General features: G+C 51.9%; 1 protein-coding gene across 4 annotated transcripts in view; it reads left to right on the top strand.

Annotated features, from left to right (window-relative positions):
- LOC134350901 (protein capicua homolog) overlaps positions 1-21,966 on the top strand; it is a 130,099-nt gene extending 108,133 nt beyond the window's left edge. For 3 of the 4 annotated variants that reach the window (XM_063056714.1, XM_063056715.1, XM_063056713.1), the window contains exons 9-21: positions 263-473; positions 2,015-2,109; positions 2,691-3,507; positions 6,090-6,304; positions 7,701-7,876; positions 8,044-8,225; positions 9,125-9,361; positions 10,030-10,391; positions 14,640-14,845; positions 16,454-16,605; positions 17,018-17,149; positions 17,816-17,953; positions 18,442-21,965. In XM_063056714.1, coding sequence (XP_062912784.1) covers positions 263-473; positions 2,015-2,109; positions 2,691-3,507; positions 6,090-6,304; positions 7,701-7,876; positions 8,044-8,225; positions 9,125-9,361; positions 10,030-10,391; positions 14,640-14,845; positions 16,454-16,605; positions 17,018-17,149; positions 17,816-17,953; positions 18,442-18,719 — 3,201 coding nt within the window. In that variant the 3' untranslated portion in view covers positions 18,720-21,965. Of the gene's footprint in view, positions 1-262; positions 474-2,014; positions 2,110-2,690; positions 3,508-6,089; positions 6,305-7,700; positions 7,877-8,043; positions 8,226-9,124; positions 9,362-10,029; positions 10,392-14,639; positions 14,846-16,453; positions 16,606-17,017; positions 17,150-17,815; positions 17,954-18,441 lie in introns of all 4 variants that reach the window. The other variant, XM_063056716.1, reaches the window with a different exon arrangement.
- The last annotated feature ends 800 nt before the right edge of the window (positions 21,967-22,766 follow it).

Raw genomic sequence — 22,766 nt, 5'->3', positions numbered from 1 at the left:
ATGTCCCATTATACTCCTGACTTGTAGGTGATGTGGCTGATGCAGCGTATATCTACCTAGCAACCTGTAGAGGGAGGAAGGGCCTCAGGAAGTCCTTAAGGCACTGAGCTGGAGAGGGTGGGGGATTGAGTTAGAAGATGGACCCATGGCCCTTTGAGATTGAGGGGAGTACGATCCTCTGAAGCTACAGTTGTTGGGGGTGCGGTGTAGCTCGTTCCTATCTCACCCTCTTTCCCCTTTCTCCTACCCCCATCCCCCACAGATGTGTGTCAGCCCGCTGCCCTACGCTGGGATGCGAGGGCCGCACCCAGCCCTAGGGCCTCGAGGCTTCAGCCCCCACCCGCCCGGCGAGGCCACCCCCTCCAGCTGTCCCCCCCGGCAGTTCCGCTCACAGCGAACGGCCAGCGAGGACATGACCAGTGACGAGGAGCGGATGGTCATCTGCGAGGAGGAGGGTGACGACGACGTGATGGGTGAGTTTGGGGGGGGTCAGGGGGAGGGAGCTGGGCCTCGTGGGTGAGGGAAAGGGGCAGTTTTCCTGCCCTCCAGCACAGAACTGGAGGAGATCACTGATCCCAACCCAGAGTGCAAGAGCGACAGAGCATCTACTGGAGAAACTCAGTGGATCAAGCAGTGTCTGTTGGGGGAGGAATGGCCAACATTTTCATAGAACAGCACAGGAAAAGGCCCTTTGGCCCTTGGTGCCAAATAAAACTAAATTCCTTCTGCCTGCACGGTGTACATGCCCCTCTGTTCATATGCCGATCTAAAGGCCTCTTGAACACCTCTATCATGTCTGTCTTCAACAGCATCTCCTGACAATGTGTTTCAGGCACTCTCCTTTGAATTTACCCCCTCTCACCTTAAACGGCTGCCCTCTCGTATTAGACATTTCAACCCCAAGAAAAAGATTCTGGTTGTCCTCTCTATCTGTGCCTCTGATAATTATACAAACTTCTATCAGGTCTTCTCTCAGCCTCTACTGCTCCAGAGAAAGCAGCTCAAGTTTGTTCAACCTCGAATTATGGGTCATGCTCTCTAAACCAGTCAACGTCTTGGTGAACCTCTTCTGCACCCTCTCCAAAGCCCTCTGCATCTTCCCCATAATGGGGCAAGCAGACGTGCAACCTGACCCAAGTTTTATACCATTTCAACATGACTTCCTGACTCTTATCCTCGATGCCTCAACTATTGAAGGCAGATATGACATACATCGTCTTTGCCATCCTTTCTACTTGCAAAATTTCAGGGATCTGATGCAGGGTTTTGGCCAAAAGTGAGAAAGGCTGGGAAGTCTTGGGTGAAGTGATGTGGTGGGGAGACACCAAGCTGAGATTCAGAGTTGATGTGGATGGGAGGTGATTGACAGGTGCACTGAGCTCCTGGGAGACTGGGGCTGGACTTGTGGTTCAAGGGCAAGGGGTTGGCGTGAGGGAGGTGGTCTCAACTGAGATTTCCCTGTGAAATACTTAGCAAATATTGAAAGAACAAACAAGAGAAAATCTGCAGAAATGCTGGAGGAAATCAGCAGGCCAGGCAGCATCAATGGAAGAAAGTACAGTTGATGTTTCAGACCCTTTTGTGTTGCTCAAGGCCTAGATAGTGGGGGAGTCTAGGACCAGAAGGCACAGCCTTAGAATGTAAGAATGTCCCTTCAGAATAGATGAGGAGACAGTTCTTTAAGCAGAGGATGGTGAATCTGTGGAATTCATTGCCACACACTGCTGTGGAGGCCAAGTCATTGCGCATATTTAAAATGCTGTTTGATAGATTCTCGGTTAGTCAGGCATCAAAGGTTATGGGGGAGAAAGTAGGAAAATGGGGTTGAGAGGAAAATAGATCAGCCATGGCTGAGCAGATGTAGTGGAGCGAGTTAGCTAACTTAACACGCTTTATGGTCAGGGTTGAAGTCTCTGTTCCTGTGGGAGGGGGTGGTGAGCTGCCAGTTTTTGTGGGGGGGAGGGGAGAGGAAAGCATGGCTGGGAGTTGATCGGGCCTTTGTTCTACTCGACAGAGGAGGCATTTCCTGGGGACATCGACCTGAAGTGCAAGGAGAGGGTGACGGACAGTGACAGCGAAGGCATGTCAGCTGATGATGGAGAGTCCAAGGTGTGTGTGGTATCAGTGAGAGTCCTCAGCCTCTGAAAGCCCGCACCGCCCTCCCACTCCAGGCCTCCCTGCCTTCCCACTTTCACGACTGTCCCTCGCCCCTGCCCTCCAACTGCCCTTTCCCTCCTGTCCCACCACCCCCATCCTTGACTACTACCTCCTTCCCCACTGACTTCTCCCTACTCCCTGTCTGACTTCCCCCTCCTTTATTCCTACCCTTGACACATCCACCACTTCTGCTCTCTCCACTCCGCCTCTTCTCACACCATATGCATTATTCCCTTTTCAACACTGTCCATCCTAACAAACCCTCCCTTATACTGCATCACCTGCCAATACAATTATCAGAATTTTACCCCTCCGGCACAGCAGCTGCCCCACCACCCCCTCTGGTGGAGCACTCGCTGTGGCACACCCTCACCGCCACCCCTTCCTGCTGCTGAAACCTTCCCTTACCTGCTCGGTGGGTGAGTTCGGGAGGGAAGGGGGTTTGGTTAGGGAAGATGGATTGGTGGGAGGAGGGCATTGGATTGATGGGAAGATTGTGACTGACACTGACCTCCCAGCTTCTCTCCCCACAGACTTTCCCACCAGTGATCCGCACCTCTCCGCAGCCAGGAGTCCGGGCACCGAGCCACGGTGATGCAGTCGTTCGGGAACCCTCCGAGGCCGCGGTGTCGGCATCTGTGACCCCCTCATCCTCTTCCTCCGCCCCCTCTCACGGTCGTGAATCCCGTGGCCCCCATGGCATCCTGCCTCCCCCGTCGCCCCAAGATCGTGCCAGGGAGGGGCGAACGCCCCCCAGGAAAGAGGGGGAGTCCACCCGCCCCCCTTCCGGCCACTCAGTCATTGCCCCCCCAGGTCCTGAGAGGCTTTCAGCTCCCCGCTGCCCCAAGGCCCCGGCAGCTGGAGGGGGGGCCACAGTGTTGCGGTCTGTTGGCGGACCACTTCCTGCCTCAGAGCCTCCTGCCTGCCCCCCACAAGGCCTGGGCTTGCTCTACCCACCCGAAAGGAGGCCCCCGCCCCCACCACTTGCCCCTTCCCGGGTCCAGCGGCCTGCCCCACCTTCCTTGCAGCTGGTGGCCCAGGGTGGGGGCAGCCCCAACGGAACCCTGCCCTTGGGGGTCCTGCAGCCCCAGCCCCTGAGGGGGGGAGCAGTGGCCCAGCTCCAGTACGTCCTGCCCCAGCCCCAGGGGGCAGGAGGGGGACGGTCTGCTGCTGTCCCCGTACCTGTTCGTGCCCAGCCAGGGGGCACTGGCCTCCATTTCGCCCTTCCTCCCACCAACGGCAAGCTGCTACCCCCAGGCTCGGCCTCGGCAACGGGAGCTGTCCCGCCTCACCAGGGCGTCTCCATCATCCAACCCACCCCAATGGGCAGTACCACAGGGACCCCAAAAGGTGAGGAGATGACTGGGGGAGGGGAACGAGAGAGGGGTGGGGAGGGACTGGCAGGAGGAGAGAGAAGAGAGGGGGACAGGGAGGAGAGATTGAGAGTGAACAGGGGAGAGGGCGGGCGAGAATACCTGTGGAATGGGAGAGGGGGTATAAGGGAGGGGACTGGAGTGAAGAGTGAGGAAGTGATGGGTGAGGGTGATGGTGAGACTGGAGGAAGGCAGTAAGGAATAGGAGAGGCTGTAGGTAGAAGAGGCGCTGAGGAGGGGAGAAGGGTAGGAGGGAGGTGACGAGTGGAGAGGCAAAGACGGTCTTGGGAGAGGTGAGAATCAGAGGGACAGGCTTCAGATTTGATTTATTAAAATATCACGTGCATCAAAACACAGTAGCGCCACACCAGTGTAGTTAATGTCAGAATCAGTTTGATATCTGGCATATGTTGTGAAATTTGTTGTTATCTGGCAGCAGTATATTGCAACACACAATAAAAACTGTGAATTACGGTAAGTGTGGTTGGATAAGTAGTGCAAACAATGTAGTGAGGTCGTGTTCATGGGTTCACTGACCATTTAGAAATCTGATGGCAGAGGAGAAGAAGCTGTTCATAAATCGTTGAGTGTGTGCCTTCAGGCTCCTGTACCTCCTCCCTGATGATAGCAATGCAAAGGGGGTGTGTTGTCCCAGATGATGAGGCTCTTTAATGATCGATGCCACCTTTTTGAGCCATTGCTTCATGAAGATGTCCAGGATGCTGGGGAGGCTAGTGCCCATGGTGGAGCTGACCGAGTTTACAACTTCTCTGCCGCTTATTTCAATCCTGTGCAATGGCCTCCCCCCACCCCCCCCCCACCTCCCCATACCAGAAGGTGATGCAGCCAGTTGAAATGCTCGCCAGAAATTTGTGAGTGTCTTTGATTGCATACCATATCTCCAATGAAGTATAGCCACTGTTGTACCTTTGTAACTGCATCGATATGTTGGGCCCAGGATAGATTCTCAGAGATGTTGACATCCAGAAACTTGAAATTGCTCACTCTTTCCACTTCTGATCCCTCTATGAGGGCTGGTGTGTGTTTCCTTATCTTATCCTTTCTGAAGTCCACAATTAATTCTTTGGTCTTAATGGACGTTGAGTGCAAGGTTACTACTGCAACACACTTAACCAGCTGATCCATCTTGCTCCTGTACGCCATCTCGTCACCATCTGAAATTCTGCCAATAGTTATGTTGTCCAGCAAATGTATAGAAGGCATTTGAGCTGCGCCTAGCCACCCAGTCCTGTGTGTCGAGAGGGTAGAGCAGTAGGACAAGCACACATCCCTGAGGTGCACCAGTGTTAATTATCACTGAGGTGGAGATGTTATTTCGGACCCGCACAGGTTGTGGTCTTCCGGTGAGGAAGTCGACGATCCAGTTGCAGAGGGAGGTACAGAGGTCCAGGTTTTGGAGCTTTTTGATCAGACCTGTAGGAATGATTATATTAAATGCAGAGCTGTAGTAATAAACAGCAGCCTGACATAAGTGTTAGTATTGTCCAAGTGATTCAAGGTCACATGAAGATTGCATCCGCTGTAGACCTATTGTGGCGATAGTCAAACTGCAGTGAGTCCAGGAGCTTGCTGAGACAGAGTTGATTCTAGACATAACCAACATCTCAAAGCACTTCATCTCCATAGATGTGAATACTACGAGATGGTAGTCAATACGGCAGCTCTTTTCTTGGGCACTGGTAAGATTGTTGCCCTTATGAAGCAGGTGGGAACTAATGACTGTAGCAGTGAGAGACTGAAGATGTCTTTCAACACACCCGCCTGTTGGTTGGCACAAGTTTTCAGAGGCCTTTCAGGTACCCCAGTGGGGCCTGTGGCCTTGCAAGGGTTCCCGCTTCTTGAAGGGCAGTCTGGCGTCAGCCTTTGAGAAAGGGATCGCAGGGTCACTAGGTGCAGCAGGAATCCTTGTAGCGAGCATAAAAGGCATTGAGTTCATCTGGAGTGAAGCATCACTGCCATTCATGGTGTTAGGTTTTGCTTTGTAGGAAGTAATGACCTGCAAATCCTGCCAGAATTGATGTGCATCTGATTCTGCCTCTAGCCTTGTTCAGGGTTGTTCCTTTCTTCTTGCGATAGCGCTCCGTGAGTACCTGGCCTTCTTGTCTAGTCCTGGATCACCGGACTTGAATGCCACAGATCCAGCCCTCAGCAGACTACAAAGACACTTATCCAGCTCAGGCCACTGGAGTTTGTTCAATCCTGGTGCCATCTATATATCCTCCCCGTGGTATGTGTGGGTTTACCTGGGGTGCTCCAGTTTTCTCGCACAGTCCAAAGACCTACCAGTTAGTAGGTTAATTGGTCATTGTAAATTGTCTGGTGATTAGGTTAGGGTTAAATCGGGGTTGTCAGGGGTTGCAGGGCTGTGAGGTTCAAAGGGCCACAAGTATCTCTAAATAAATATATCAAATATATATGGAGTGTTTGTGCTAACATCTGGTGGTGGAGTCAGTGGGGAGACAGGAAGGGATGTCTGTGATGGGGGGTGGTGCTTGGTGGAGTTGTCATCCCCTCACCCCTGCTGCACTCTCTCCACAGCTCAGTCGATGTCCCCAGTGCCAGCCCTGTCACCCATCAACACGGCTCAGGTACTTCAGCCCCCAGCGCTGCTCCCGGCCCCCAGCCCCGTGCAGGGCAAGGTGCTGGTGGCCCTGCCCTCGTCTCAGGTCTCCGTCCGAGGGACTGTGTCGGGGGCCGTCCACGTGGCCACTCCGCCCATCACCCTGCACAACGGGGGACAGCAGGGCAGCAAGGTGAGAGCACCCTCCCCACGTCGTACCCCCCATTTCCCTGCACCTCCCCTGTTTACCCCCACATGACCCCTATTCCCCCCCCACCCACACATCCCCTCCATTTCCCTTTTTGCAACCCCTTCAGGATCCCTTTCCTTCCCACCCTCCCTCCCTTCCCCAGATCCTACTTGTTCCCCGAATCCCCACTCTTCTTCCCCCCCCCCCGCATGGATGTGATTTTTCCAGTGTTTCGCCATGTGCAGGACTTGTGGTTGAACGCAGCTGAGAACTGCAAAACGGCACACACTTCCTGTGTATCTCAGCTGGCCCCGGAGGTTCTGCTGTGTTGGGGGGGGGGTATTGAACTTGTGGGGTGCGGTTAAAACTGGAACGGAACAGATGAGGCAGCCGACAGAGTGGTTGGTATTAACTGGACTGGAGCTGGTGAGGGTGTTAGAGATGGGTGGTAACAACTGGACTGGAATTATGAATGAGGAGCAGATGAAGGTGGTGGGAATGGGTCTGAGGGCAGTATGGAGTGAACGAAGGTGCTGGAGAATAGTTAAAAACTGGGTTGGAGCTGAGATTGAAATGAAGTGGGTGGAGGTTTTAGAGCAGGGGATTCCTGACCCAAACTTTTTTAAATTCTATGAACCAATTCCATTAAACAAGAGATCTGTGGAACCCAGGTTGAGAACTGTTAAAGGGTTTTTCCAGTACCCTCTAACAGTTAGAAGACACTGTTAAGTGGAATAGAGCTGTGAAGGAGGGTGGAGATAATACCTGGAACGCTGATGTGGATGGAATAGAGTGGGTGAAGGAGTGGATTTCAGGATGGGATAAAGTGGGTGAATTGTGATAATATCTGGACTACACTTCAAGATGGAATACAGCTGCTGAATTAAGGTTAATGGTAATTCCTGGACTGGAATTACAGATGAAATGGAGTGTAATAGTAATTCCTGGAATGGAATTCAAGATGGAATTGAGCAACTGAAGGAGGGTACTGATAATTCCTGGAACGGAGTTTCAGATGGAATGGAGCAGCTGAAGGAGGGTAATGGTAATATAAACAAGAAAATGAGAAAATCTACAGATACCAGAAATCCAAGGCATCACACGCAAAATTCTGGAGGAACTCAGCAGGCTAGGTAGCATCTATAGAAAGGAATAAGCAGTTGATGTTTCAGGCCAAGACTCCAAAGTCCTAATGAAGGGTCTCAGCCTGAAATATTACCTGTTTATTCCTTTCCATAGCTGCTGCCTGGCGTGCTGAGTCCCTCCAGCACTTTGTGTCTTGCCATATATAGACTAGAGTTACGGATGGGCTGGACTGCGTGAAGTGGGGTAATGCTAATATTGTTGATCCTCTGGTTGTACCCTGCCTGGTGATTTTTTTTTTTGTTTATCCCCACAGATAATACAAATTGCTCCGATCCCTGTGGTGCAGCCACAGATCACGTCACAGACCCCACTACAGCCGCCGGCCAGCTCAGTCTCCCACACCAGCTACACGGCCACAGCCGCGCCCACCGCTGCTGTGATGGCCGCAGGCAGCCACCCACCGAAGATGCTGCTGCCGACTTCAACCAGGTGAGTGTCAGGGCAGTGGGTCACCTGGAGGGGGAGGGGGGAAGGGGTGGAGGGGCGGCGAGGAGGGAGGGCCGCACTGCGGGAGGGAGGGGGGAGCGAGGAGAGCGCAACCCACCGTGGGAGTGAGTGAGTGTACCCTCGTCCTGACCATTGCTCTCTCCCCCCAGGATTGCCTACATTCCGTCCAGCGGGGGGGTGCAGCCGGCTGTCCCCCTGGTGACCTCGGTGTCCTCCGTCCACGGCACCCCCTCCCCCAGCAGCAGCGCCGCCTTCAGGCAGCCCCCTGTAGCCCTGGGCTTCACCACCATCGCTGCCGATGGCTGCACCCTGCTGCAGCCCCTTCTGACAGGTGGGTGGGGGTGGTGGACAGCGGAGGGGCCCGGGTTGCCTACCGAATTTGCCGGAGGGCTCGGGTTGTGTGTGGCGGAGAGAAATCAGTGATCGTATGTGAGGGGGAAGCCAAGGCCTTATACAGCAAGGAAGCCAGGGTATGTGTACATTGAAGGAGCTGGAATTTGCATACGGGAGGAGAGACTGCGTACAGTGGGGAAGCCAGGATCTACTTGGGGGTGGAGGCGAGAGTAGAACGCGTATGGTGAAGGAGGTGTGATCCATGTTCAGTGGGACCCAGTGTAGGGGACTGAGAGAGAAATGGTGGATGGCACAGAGTAGAAGTAGTGGGGCCCTAGGTACAGGGCAGGGTGAGATACTGTAGTGTGTGCAGTCGATCGGACTGTAGAGGAGCTGGGGCGGGGGGGGGACGGTGGGGTCGGTAGTTATGTACGGAGCACGGCTGTGGTGGCCTGCGAGAGCAGCTGGGACCTTCCCCGAGTAGGTATGGTGCTGTAAGTGTGGGGAACAGTGGGACTGAGCCCATTGTGCAGGGGGGCACGGGAGTGGGAGGGAAGAGGTTTGTACACTACAGGTGCGGGCGGGGTTTGTGCTTACCACTCCAGGCACTGGGTGTGTAGACTGCTTGGGTCCTGAATGTGGATAATCAGCAGTGATGTATCAGGCTACAGTCAGTGTGCCCATCATTGGGTGGGTGTACTGAGATAGTTGGCTGTCAGCGGGACACTGTTGGTTGGAGATTGTGTGTGTGTGTTTCACTGCACCTGCGCTAATCACTACCTCCCTCTTTCCCTCTTTCCCTCTTTCCCTCTTTCCCTCTTTCCCTCTTTCCCTCTTTCCCTCTTTCCCTCTTTCCCTCGCGCGCTCTCTTGCTCCCACCGCCCTTTCTCCTTCTAGGTCAGCCTCCAGTCCTGACCACTGGACCCCTCCCATCTGTGCAGCCTCCGGTGGCCATCGCCTCAGTGAAGCCAGGTGTTCCGGCTGCCTCAGCCTCAGCGACCTCGCTGCCAACCACCATCCTGCCCAAGGCGGTGGTTTCGCCTGCTCCTCCTGCCCCGTCGACGTCAGCAGCTCCAGCTTCGTCCCAGGGACCAGCCACCCCGCTGTACACTGGGCTGACCATCCCTCCACAAGGTAAGTGGGGAAGGAAGATGAGAGGGTCCTGCGGTCCACCTTCCCATCCCAGGAGATCCAGTGTCATATCTCACTGTTATTGCCTTTGCTCAACCTCCTTTCTCCCCCAGCACCTCTCCAAAGACCTCTTCCATCCTCCCCTCTCTTTTCCACCGTAGCACCCCCAGCCTCTAGCCTGTTTCCGAGTCTGGTTCTGTTTAATCCCCTCTCCCAGTTCTGCACCTGCTCCCCCTCTGGGTGTGAGGACTCTGTCTTCTTCTCCTTCCCTTCTTTCCCCTGTGCCGTCTCAACTCTCATATTATGTAGATGTGAGATCGACCCTTCCCATAGCTCCAGATGTGAGCTCCCTGCTATCTCATGACCCCACCCGTCCGGATGGGATGCTCACCTCCCTACATGTGGCCCCTGATCCTTCTGCCCCCACCTCGTGCCCCTCTGGACCCCTGCTCCAACCTCATCCTCCCTTCCCCCCTTCTCCTCTTCTCCCTCCACACCCGCCTCCCTACTTGGATAGATTTCCGAATGAGAAGGGTTCAGCGGGACGTGGGCACAAATAGGTGCATACTGGGTGGAAGAAAGTGCTGCTTCCTTCTGTGTGGCTTCCAGATCCCAATTCTAATTAGTATCTTTGCTTGTTGTCTTCTCTCCTCCCCTTCCTCAACCCACAGGGAATCTGGCCTTTAACCTGCGACCCCAGCCCATTCCGAAGCAGGCAGCCAAGGCCAAGTCTGGCCCCCCGAGCCTTCCACCAGCTGCACTTGACATCCCAGCGCCTGGATGGGGAGGGGGGAAGCAGTCGGCGCCGGAGAGAGAGGACGGGCGGCCTGAATCGCCGCGGCCGGAGGAGGGACCACAGCCCTTGGGGTTGCTGGGCCCTGAGGAGGGGTTCCCCAGGGAGGAGCGCCCACCCGGCGAGGACAGGGGCCATGGCGAGACTGGGATGGGGGTCCCGGCGAAGGGCAGTGGCAGCCCTACCGCCTACAGCAGCAGGTCCACCAACACCGAGGTCATGGTCAAGAAGGAGCCTGCGGTGAGGGGGGAGAGAGGGAGGGTGTGGGGAGAGACGGAGTGCGAGAGTTGTGGAGGGTTGGGTGTGTTGGAGGGGATGGTGTGGTGTGGAAGGATGGTGGAGAGCGGGAAGGAAGAGGTACAATTAGGGATTAGGGATAGTCAGCGTGGCTTTGTCAGGGCAGGTCGTGCCTTACAAACCTGATTGAATTCTTTGAGGGAGTAACAAACCACATTGATTTCAGTAAGGCATTTGATAAGGTTCCCCATGCCAGGCTCATTCGGAAGGTAAGGAGGCATGGGATCCAAGGAGACCTTGCTTTGTGGATCCAGAACTGGCTTATGCACAGAAGGCAAAGGGTATTTGTAGATGGTTCATATTCTGCATGGTGGTTGGTGACCAGTGGTGTTCTGCAGGGATCAGTTCTGGGACCCCTCCTCATTTGTGATTTTTATAAATGACCTGGATGAGGAAGTAGAAGGGTGGGTTAGTAAATTTGCTAGTGACACAAAGGTTGGGGGTGTTGTGGATAGTCTGGAGGGTTGTCAGAGGTTACAGTGGGACAGCGATAGGATGCAGAACTGGGCTGAGAAGTGGCAGATGGACTTCAACCTAGATAAGTGTGAAGTGGTTTATTTTGGTAGATCAAATTTGAAGACAATATAGTAGTAATGGTAAAACTCTTGGCAGTGTGGAGGATCAGAGAGATCTTGGGGTCAGTGTCCATAGGACACTCAAAGCTGCTGCACAGGTTGACAGTTGTTAAGACGTACGGTGTACTGGCATTCATCAGCCATGGGATTGAGTTCAAGAGTCGGGAGGTCATGTTACACCTATGTGACACCTTGGTCAGACCCCACAGAGTACTGTGTTCAGTTCTGGTCACCTCACTACAGGAAGGATGTGGATACTATAGAAGGAGTGCAGAGGAGATTTACAAGGATGTTGCTTTGTGAGAATAGGTTGAGTGAGTTTGACCTTTTCCCTTTGGAGCAATGGATGATGAGAGGTGACCTGATGGTATACAAGATGATGAGAGGCATTCATCGTGTGGATAGCCAGAAGCCTTTTCCCGGGGCTGAAATGGCAAACGCGAGGTGCCATGTTTTTAAGGTGCTTGGAAGTAGGTACAGAGGAGAAGTCAGGTATAAGTTTTTCACAGTGGATGTGTGGAATGCACTGCTGGTGATGGTGGTGGAGACAGATAAAATAGGATCTTTTAAGAGACTCTTGTGTAGATGGAGCTTAGAAAAAGAGAGGGCTATGCGGTAGGGTAGTTCTAGGCAGTTTGTAGAGCAGGTTACATGGCCTGAAATGTGCTGTAGATTTCTGTGTTCTAGAATAGTGACAGGGAGATGGAATAGACCAGTGTTTCTCAAATTTTCTTTGGGTTCCCGCCACCTGGTTCACAGTGACCCCTCTCTTTTTCCAGACATTACTTAAAAGACTAAAGAATTTAGATTTGTATGCACAGTGAAAGAAAATAGGAACTACAAATCCAAAGGAGTAATAAATTGCAAACCAATTATTCAAATTTATTTAAAACTACGAATAAAATTGTTTCTATATTTAATTACAGTAAATCAATTTTCATCAACAGTTTTAGAGTGTACGTTAGTAGTCCAAATATTCAGTAGTTCATTGCTTTTTCACCTTTCAATGAGATGGATGGGCTCAGTACAGTGAAATTGACATCAGGCAGAGTATCATTCAGCAGATCCCTACGTACAGTAATTTGCAGTCTATTGTTTTGAAAGAAGTTGGGTGACTGCACTGAAACAGCGCACCACTAAATGTGATGTTGGAAAGGCAACAAAAAACACCTTGATATTTTTCTGCAGTGCAGGATAGCATTCAGGGTTAACTTTCTGCAATCAAAAGTGTTGATGTGAATTTTTACACCTTGGCGTCAGTTCAGGCATTTTGTAGCAAAATCGGTTCTTTCCCTGTCCTTCCTCATTACAAATATTCAGGACTGGATTTATTACCTAATCTGGAATTTGGATCAAGAGAAGATCCTGAAATCTCTCTGACATGTCTTTATGCAGCTTACCCAGGTGGGGCACAGTATATTTGAAGAACATCATCTGGTATTCTTTCTTGTTCTTCCAACTCATAGAGAGTTGGACTTTGGATGGCCAATGTTGGACTTAAATAGGGTTAACTTGGACAGAAATGTGAAGATGACTGATTTGACTTTGATAAGATTCAACTCATTCCCTTACAATTGAAGATTAATTTCATTAAACTTTGCAAACAATTCTGACAAATAAGTAATGTCATACCTAATATTCTTTAGTTATTACTGAATGAAGCATTTGTGTCTTCAAAGAATCTTATTAATTTCAAAAAGCACATAGGAGTGTCTCATATTAACAGCTTATTAGCAACATATTAGCAGTTTTCCTTTGAGAGCCATCTCACTTCTGTGTACAACAGCAATTATTCAACTGTTCATCGTTCTCAATACAAAGCTCTCAAAATAGTTGAAAATTGAGAGCATGGGACTTGATTTTATTTACCACTGTGACAACAGTACTTAATGATTTATGTAGCTGATCACTTGGGTTTTTTTTTGCGACAAGATACAGTCTGTGAATTACACAGTGAAATATAAATAAGTTGGGTATAACTTTTTTCATGAAAATAATAACCCCATGGTAGTATCCTGTCATTGATGTCTCATCTGTGGCACGGGCAAGAATTTTTGTGAACGGAATGTCCTTCTCTTTGAAAACTTACTCAACAACCAGAAATACTAACTTTCCTTTTGTATCTGTTGATAGTGCCTTTGCAAATTACAACTTGGACAATGCTTTCCTCTTTTATGAAGTGAACATAACCAAGAAGCAAAGATTCGTTGTTTTGCAAAGTTAACTTATCCAAGTGCAGCGTGAATTCTGTTGCCCTAGATATGTTACACAATCTCCGACATTTCATCTATTTGTCTTTGAACAGAGTTGTCACTGAGCAGAATCACTTTAATTATTTTGTGTTGTGATGTGTGCAAAACCATACTCAGAATCTCCTTTACTGCTGGCAGGATCAGTTTTTCTCCAATTGTATGGGACTTTCTAGATTTAGTAATAAGCAATGAAATGTATGAAGGACACAAACTATCACTTTTTTGTGAAGTGCTGGCAAACATGTTTTCCAAACAGTGTTTTCCATTTCATGAAGTGACTGAAAATAAGCCAAGTTCTTGTTTGCTTTCTCAGAGTATATTTTCTTCAAATGTTCAAAGGGCCCGGACAGTTTCATTGTCTCATTTGAAAAAAAAACTTTGTTGCACATTGGCTGCTGTTGATTGCTTACTGCTGGTATAAATCTTTATTTTCTGGTACTCCACAATATACTGTCTGCACTTTTTAGTTTGGTCTGCTTCTGCTATTTTCTTTATTGATTAATGACTGCGGTCATTTGCCTATTGTTCAGTCCAACCTCAAGCACTGCGATCAATAAAGGGGAAAGGTATGATGTTCTCATAGCTCAGGCTCCCTGCCTAAAGGTACATAAAGTAGGGCAGCAATACCTTGGATGAGCCGTGTGCTAGAGAAATGCGGTGAAGACCATTGAACAGTAGATTCTGAACTTCACATGAAATGCATCACTACGTGATGAGAGTATAAAACTCACACCAGCTTATACTGTACTACAGTAGTGAACAGCAATAATGCACTGGACATGGAAATATCACAATTTCTTCAGCCAGATTTCTCATGATATGCAAATACAGGTGTGTCACATTGCTTTTCAACAAATGTGCTTCAAGCAAAGTCTAAGGGAATGATGGGTTAGCAAAAGATGATTACCTGATCTTTGTGATCAGTTATGAGGTACTGAGCATAAAATGTTTATAAATTATTTCTTAAATTAAACCTATAATCCCTCAGCTGCCCCCCTCCTACCGAGTGACCCCTCCCAACTCTAGGAGGGGTGATATCATAACTTTTGGGAACCACTGGATTAGACAGATGAGAGGAAGCAGAGAAACGAGACAGAGCGCCGGGAAGTGCGGAGGCGGGCTGAGGGCTGGGAGGCAGAGATTGAGAGGAAGGGGTGGGGCCTTTTGAGAGAGCACTGAGGAAGAGGGTGTGAAGGATGGGACTTGAATGAGGAGGACTGTATGCTATATGTCCAACAGGGCACCCCTGGGGAAAGGGGGAAGAAGGAGAGAAAGGTATTGGGGTGAGGAACAGAGAGAGATGGAGGAAAATGGCCTCTGGCCCGGTGTATCTGACCCCTGACCCCACTGTGTGCATTTGGCAGGTGAAGTACGCAGGCAGCGGAGAGTGGCGGGGCTCGCTCCTGGACAGCCGAGGGGAGGCACCCAGCACTTCCCAAACCTCACCCGCCCCTGGCGAGCCCGGTAAGGCTGCAGCTCCCCCCTCTGACCCCACTGATAAAAAAGAGCCACCCAAGAAGGTAAAGGTCCGGCCGCCGCCACTGAAGAAAACCTTTGACTCGGTGGACAAGTGAGTGGTGTGCAACTGGGGTCACGGGGATACGATGGGTTTACATGACCAGGGTCATGGGGATACGACGGGTTAATGTGATTAGGGTCATGGAGGTGAGGGGTTGACGTGGGGGGAGAACTGGGATCATGGGGAAGTGAGGGATTAATGTGGTGGCCAGGCTTACAGCTGAGGTAATTGGTTAATGGGGACTGGGTTCATGGCATTGGCGGGGAGGGGGGTTCAGATCCTACCCTGTGTCTCTCTCTGCTTGGGACAACCAGGTCTGATTCACCCAACTCTTAGCCCTGTTTTCCCCCAGTTTGACTGTGTTCCTCCCCTCTTCCCCCCCCCCCGCCCACCCCAGGCCAGAAAGTAAACCTCTTCTGCACAGTCTTCAATAGCAGTACATTTCTTAGATAAGAATTTCTCACAATACTCCGAGTGCAGTCTGACCAATGCCTTAAAAGGCCTCAGCATTGTGTCCTTCCTCTTGTATTCTCGTCTTCTTGAAATGGATACTAACACTGCATTTGCCTTCCTTACCACAGACTCAAACTGAAAGTGAACCTTTAGGGGATACTGCACAAGTCCCTTTGCACCTCGGATTTTTGAATTTTTTTCACCGTTTTTTTTTTTCTTACCAAAGTGTACATGACCAAACATTTTCTTAGGCTATATTCCATCTGTCACTTCTTTCCCCATTCTCCAAATCTGCCTGTTCTTCTGCAGACTCCCTGCTTCCTCAATACCACATGCCCTTCCACATACCTTGCATCTTGGTTTCCTCTACCAGTCTCACAAGCAGTCCCACTCTCTTACCTCGGGATGCGGAATTGGAGGTATTTAATCTAATCGTTGCGACTGCCTCCTGAAACAGTGTCCAGATAACTCTCCCCCCTCCCTGATGCACCGCAGTGTGTTTGAAGCTCAGATTCCAGGTCGTCAGCTTTGAGCTTGAGTTCCTCGAGCAGCCTGCACTTGCTGCAGATGTGGCACCAGGAACCACAATGAGGTCCACCAGCTCCCAAAACGTGCAGCTACAACACTTTATACTTCATTGTCCCCAAACAATTGATACTAGAATGTTCAATCATCACAGTGATATTTGATTCTGTGCTTCCCGCTCCCTGGATTATAAATCAATAGTAAATATTAAAAATTTAAATTATAAATCATAAATAGAAAATAGAAAAATGGAAAGTAAGGTAGTGCAAAAAAACTGAGAGGCAGGTCGGGATATTTGGAGGGTACGGCCCAGATCCGGGTCAGGATCCATTCAGCAGTCTTATCACAGTTGGAAAGAAGCTGTTCCCAAATCTGGCGGTATGAGTCTTCAAGCTCCTGATCCTGCATCCCTATTTAATTTGTTATATAAAACTAATACTATACATAATGCAAATTCTTTACCCGTGACTCACCTGTGCCTCCACTTCCTCCCTCCGAAGCCTCTTAAGCCAAAGACTTAGTTCCCTACTCTTAGCACTGGCCCACTCCACTTAAACCTGCTTCTTTTTATTGGTTCATCTGCAACTCTCACCCAATGTGACTTGGTTGATTTTAATGGCTCTTTTCTCCCGTACGATGGTGTCCCCCATCCCGGTGTGATGATGCTGTTCCTCCCCACAGCGTGCTGTTGGAGGTGGACTTCGAGGAGCGCTTTGCCGAGCTGCCCGAGTTCCGGCCAGAGGAGGTGTTGCCCTCGCCCACCCTGCAGGCCCTCACCACCTCGCCCCGCACCATCCTCAGCAGCTACCGCAAGAAACGCAAGAATTCCACAGGTATGGGGTGGAACTCCATTCTCCTCACTGCCCTACTCCCACCACTTCCCCCTCTTCCACTACATTCTCTCCACCCCATCACCCCCACCTTTCCCACTTGCACTTCTCTCCCTGTTCCCCAATCCTCCCCCTCCTATCTCCATTCTGCTAGCTCTTTCCAGTTTCTCCCCCTCCCACTCCCCCTACCCCAACCTCCCTCTATCCCCTTTGTTCTCTCTTTTGCTCCTCTCTCTACCCCCCACCTCTCACTCCTCCCTCTCCCGCTCTCCCCAACCACCTTCACCCTCTCCTCCTCCCCTCCTGTTTTTATGTTCCCCCCCCATCTCTTTTCCTCTTCTCGCCCCCTCCCCTCTCTGTTTGTCTGTCCTCTCCCTCTTCCGTGCTCTCACACTGTGGCTCTCCCCCCCCCCAGACCTGGACTCCTCAACGGAAGACCCCATCTCCCCGAAGAGGAAACTGCGCCGTCGTTCTAGCTGTAGCTCGGAGCCCAACACGCCCAAGAGCGCCAGCCGGGAGGGCGACATCTTCACCTTTGACAGACCCGGTATGTGGGGCCAGGGGAGTCTTGTCACCCTGGTGTGGTGCGTGGGCAGCTCCTGTTTCGCTGGGGTTTGGGCAGGGTTGATTTCCTCAGTTGCAAAGGTCCTGTGCTGCTCTGAGCCCAGAGCCAGTTGTCGAGTGGAAGGAGAGGCCCTCGGGGTCAGTGTGGGATGCAGTGCAGTTAATGTAGACTGGCCGGAGAGGGGGGTGGTACTGAGAGGTGTGGGAAGGGGTTGGGAACAGGGAGGAGGAGGAAGGAAGGATTTGTACTACTACTCACTGAGTTGGTGTCGGTTTGTTTCTACTCCCTTCCCCCAGCAGCTTATAACTCCCCAGCTTTCTTCTCTGCTTGTGTGTGTGTGTGTGTTCACATGTTCTCCCTGTAACCAGTGTATTTGTCTGGGAGTTCCAGTTTTCTCCCATATCCCAACGAGGGGTGGGGTGGATGGGCTAATTGGCTGCTGTGAATTCCCCCCACCCCCCAGCTCAGTAAGGGGGTTGGGTGTGATGTACGGAGTGTGAGTCATGGGGAAAATTCAGAGAGTGGATCTGCTTTGTGAGGGAGGCATGAAGGAGATGGGGAGGGGGCGAGGGAGAGGAGAGGGGTACACTATGAAGAAAGAGGGCCATCGAGACCAGCCGCCGCCTTTGATGTGCCCTGTTCTCTCAGTGAGTCAAGGATCAGATGCAGACGACGTGCTGGCTGACCTGGCGGACAAGGTGCCCTACTCCTCGCTGCGGCGAACCCTCGACCAGCGGCGTGCCTTGGTCATGCAGCTGTTCCAGGAGCATGGCTTCTTCCCCTCTGGTAAGTGACCGTTCCAACACCCCCACCTCCTCCCCCATTCCCCGTTCTTCCTGCCCTGTGCTTCCTCCTCCTTCCCTAACTCTGTCGTCCCCTCCCTTCCAATGTCCCTTCAACCCTGTGTCTGTTTACACAGTGACGTGGGTAACACGTGTGGAGGGGGTGCAGTGGTGAGAACAAGCTGGCGGGGCTGGAGGTACTGAGGGATTCCATGCCCCCGTTCCTCTGTTACTGAGCAGGAATAACAGCGTCAAAATCAAACGTGTGGCCGGGTGTATGGTATCCAGGTACCGTTAAATCCGAGAGAGACGGAGAGCTGAGGCAGTGCTGGGAGTGGGCATGGGACACATCTTGTTAGGTGGGACGTCACACCGTCCAGGACTGGTCGCTGTAACAACTTCCTCTTCTTCATCCCTGCTTCTCCCCACCTTCCCCATGTCCCTACTCTCCCCTACCACCCCCACTCCTCGCCTGCCCCTCCTCCCCTGCAGCACAAGCTACGGCTGCCTTCCAGGCTCGCTACTCAGACATCTTCCCAACCAAGGTGTGTCTGCAGCTGAAGATTCGTGAGGTGCGCCAGAAGATCATGCAGACGGCCACACCCAGTGAGCAGCCACTGCCCTCCTCGCCCTTCCCGGCCTCGCCCTCCGCCCAGCCCGGCCCCGATGCACTGGGCCGCCACGAGGAGGAGCCCTCAGCCGAGACTGAGGGGCCAGGGCCTGAGTCCTCGCCGGAGCACAGCTCCCCCAGCAACCCCACTGCCAGGTGACTGCCCAACGGCCCACCTCCCACCCACCTTGTCCTTTTCATACTGCGTAGGTTATCTATAAATATATAAATATAAACACGGGGCTTCCCGCAATGCTGCGGAGAACTGGCCCCCTTCTCCAAGGACTCAATACACTCCGGCACAGCGACCGATCGGGAGCAGGAGGAGGGCGGCGCCTCGGACAGACAGACTGGGGAGGAAGGTCTGCAGCAGATGGCTCGGCCGGACAGGTTTCCTCGAACTCGATTGACGGGGGACAGGAAGGAAGAGCCATGGACTCTGGTTCCCCATGCCCATTGTGGAGGAGGGGGCAGTGTCTCTGTGTGAGACGGCAGAACAGTGAGGGGAGGAAAGTGCTCACCTGTACTGGATGAGTTTTTTTTTTGAAGCCCCCCCCCCCACCCATCTGTGGGAGACAGCCACAGACTTTGGTCTTACGCCATTTCTGGAGGAGGTGGTAGTGTCAGTGTGTGTGTGCGCGCTGTAATGCGAGGTGGCGGGGACGGGAGAGATCACCCGCACCGGACAGGGTTCCTGGAAACTAATCGGCGGGACAGGGCCGTCAGGAGCCACGCCGCGGGTAGAGAGCACGAACTCTGGTCTCCGGACCGATCCAGGAGCAAGGGGCTGTGCGTGCGAGCACCATCCTGCAAGGCGGCGGAGGCAGACAGGAGGAGGACGCTTCCCTGTGCTGGACAGGATTTGGGAGGGGATGGGTTGAGGGGTGGATGGGGTTTTGGGGGGGACCGTGTAGACTGCTTCCGTGCCCTGTCGCGGTGTGGGGATGCTGATTTCGACTGGTATGAACCAGCGCTGGGGGCGCTGTACAGATTCCTTTGGGAGTGGGGTCTCCTCCATGTCGCTCACACTCTCAAACGCGCCCACTCTGTCTCACTTTGTCTTCAGCCATCCACCGCTTCCCCCTCGTCTCTGCTTCACTCACCTCCTCCCTACCCAGCCCTCACGCTCTCTCCATCCCTGTCCCCCTCTTCCCCACCCCTTCCACCCTCCCATTCCCACACTACAGTCTCCAAACTTTACCTCTTCATTGTTTTTCTTCATCCTTTCCTATTTCATTCATTTTAACTCCCATCTCTCCCTCCCCATTTCTCTCCCACACTGTCAGGTTCCTTTAGCTTGTCCTTGCTCCCCTCCCTGCAGCCACACCCCTTCAGCCCTCTCCCCACCCTGCCGCCTCATGCTAAAGCATTCTGTACAATATCTGTAAAGTTGCTTTGTATTATAGATTGAAATGACTCCCCGAGGGGCACCAATCCAACTGTGCACTGTGTGTTTTTAATGCAGTCCTTCACACCTCTGACAGTGTCAGTGCAGGCTGCTCATCGGTTTCTCCACAGTCCCCTCCCCCCTGCTCACACCTGAGGGTGTAAGATATGGTGTCCACCAGCATCTGCTCCTCCATCACCAACTCGCCCCTCTCATCCCATGAGGCATCAACCCTGCCCCTCCTGCCTCATCGCCCCCCCTCTCACCCTGGATCGAACCTTGCACACCCGTAATAGGCATGCACCAGATCTTGCACAGTGGCAATGGTTGTGTGTGTCTTTGCACAGTCAGTAACAGGTGTGCACCTACTTTCACACTCACTGACAGACTGAGCCTTGCACTGAGACAAGTGCGATATAAGCCTTGCACACCGTGGTTCTGGGGGGTGCCTTGACCTTGCACACTTGCTGGGGTGTGTACACTGTATGACAACACTGTGTGCAACCTCACTGGTGCCAGGTTGGATGAGTTGCATAAAGCGATGGCGTGTGGTGGGCTTGCACACCCACTGGCTCCCTCCATTAGACACTCGGTTGTGGAGCAGCAGGTACCAGGGCTGCCCATGCACTGTGGAGAGATTGCCAGTGTCTCGTTGACAGATGGTGTGTTGGGACTTGGGCACACACATACACACACTGGTGCAGGAGAGGTGAAAGCCTGTTGCACACTCACTGGTGAAAGGTAGCTCCAGTCTTTGCACACTTACTATGGACAGGAAGCCTCGGGCCTTGCACATCCACTTGTCAAACGAGTCACCAGTGATGGTTGGATCTAAATCCCAGGTGAAAGGATGGCTGGCAAGGTGTGGGGGAGCCCTGAATGATGAGTCTGGGCAGGAAAGACATTGTTCAGGAGTGAACTAAAGCCATTTAGCCATACAGAGATGTAGGAGGATATGAACTGTGCCCAACAAGGTGAGGGAGAGTGCTGAGAGATTCTACAAGTATAGCAAGAACGCATGGTAAACCAGCAAGAGGATAGAATCCCTGAGGATCAGCGTGGTTGACTGGGTGAAGCCACAGTGAATGGGAAAGGTCTTAAATGTCTATATTCACCGTGGAAACGGCCGTGGGGGAAGAGAACAATGTTTCTGGGACATATCCCTAATACGAGGTTCATAAAGGTAAATTAATCCCTGAGTTCGGGCCAAGTGTATCCCAGGGAACTGGGAAAGTCGAGAGTATATTGCAGGGGCCCCTGGTGGAAATATTTACATCATCAGGGGTAAATAACAGTAAGACTGGAGGAGAAGGGCCAGGGAAGTATAAACCGACGAGGCTGACATCAGTGGCGGGAAAGTTACTGGAGACGATTCTGTGACAGCCTCGACCAGCATGTGGAAAGGCAAGGACTGGTTAGGGACAGTGGCGTAGCGTTAGAGTATGGGGAAATCCGTCCTTAACATATTTGGCTAAGATTTTTTTTTGAAGAGGTGAACAAGAAGTGACAGGGCCCTGGGGAGTGATGTACAGCAGTGAAAGTGCAGAGTCGGCAGACAATAAGGCGCCAGATTCTAACGAGGTCACGAGTTCAAATTGCAACGAGTCGGAATATAGTAGCGACGATTCGATGAACAGGAAGGCGATAGAGCCGAGTAACATGATGTTATGACAGCAAACTTGCCCTCCCTATCGACTGTGCTGGATTTTGCTCGCTCCCTGACAGGAGTTGTATTGCCTCTTGCCCCGTCACTGGTAACGGATGCTACATTAGATTATGCACACGAAGCGGCAGTAAATTGTTCAGCCTTGCGCGCGTACACGCAGAGGTGACGGCTGGGCAATATTATCTTGTTATACCCACCAGAAAATAGTATACTGAGTCTTGCATTCACTAGAGGCAGATTTTACACTGGCTGTCGCACATTCACTGGTGGTAGGTGTTGATATTGGACGCTGCATACTCACTGATGGGCGGAGAATTGGGTTAACTCACACCAGTGACAAGAGGAGCTGTCGGAGGAGTAACTGTGCTGTCCCCTTCGGTAGACGGTGCACACTGCAGCTGATGGAAGCCGGTGGGGGGGGGGGGATGGGGGCCCGAAATGTCAGTCAAACGGACTGATTTGTCCTGGGTGGTGTCGAGATTCTGGAGATTTATTGGAGTTCTCACCTAATGCACAAGATATGAAATCAAGCCGAAGGTAAGTCTTCCTCCTGACTGAACTCTGGCGATGTAGGTAACATCAGGTTGCTTCATCCATGGTGTTTGGGAAAGGCCTGTTCAGGGGATGTTGCACTGCTGTACTTAACGCGGAACAGGTCCTTTGGCCCACAATGTCTCTGCCAATCATGGTGCCAAATTAAAATAACCCCATCTGGCCCATGTCTCCACAACCGCTGCAAGTCTGTGTGCCTGTTTGAGAACCTCTGAAACACCACCATTGTATCTGCCTCCACCACCATCGAGGTCTAAAATACACGACCACTCAAAATTGCATGCCTCTGATTATCTTGGTCCATAGGATGAACACAGCCGAGCCTGATCAGCCCTGGCTGGGTCGCCTGGGCGAGGTGTCTAATGATTAATGACCGGAAACAACTGGTTACATTACTGATCATGTGTCCCAGCGCACTCCCAGTTAATCAACCAAATAGTGTCGAACCAGGTTAATGAAAGGTATGGGCAGACTGAAGTGGCTCCACAGCCCCGCACACCTCTCGACACTAAGCTCCACAACCCTCTCTTTCCCAGCCCTACCCTCAACCCTAATCCAAGGGTCCGCACACCCAACAACCAGCTGATTTATGTAAGGAGGAG

The sequence above is a fragment of the Mobula hypostoma genome, chromosome 8 (genome assembly GCF_963921235.1).
Source record: "Mobula hypostoma chromosome 8, sMobHyp1.1, whole genome shotgun sequence".
Taxonomy (NCBI): Eukaryota; Metazoa; Chordata; class Chondrichthyes; order Myliobatiformes; family Myliobatidae; genus Mobula; species Mobula hypostoma.
The sequence above is the reverse complement of the archived record's forward strand: the minus strand, read 5'-3'. Positions and strand labels throughout refer to the sequence as shown.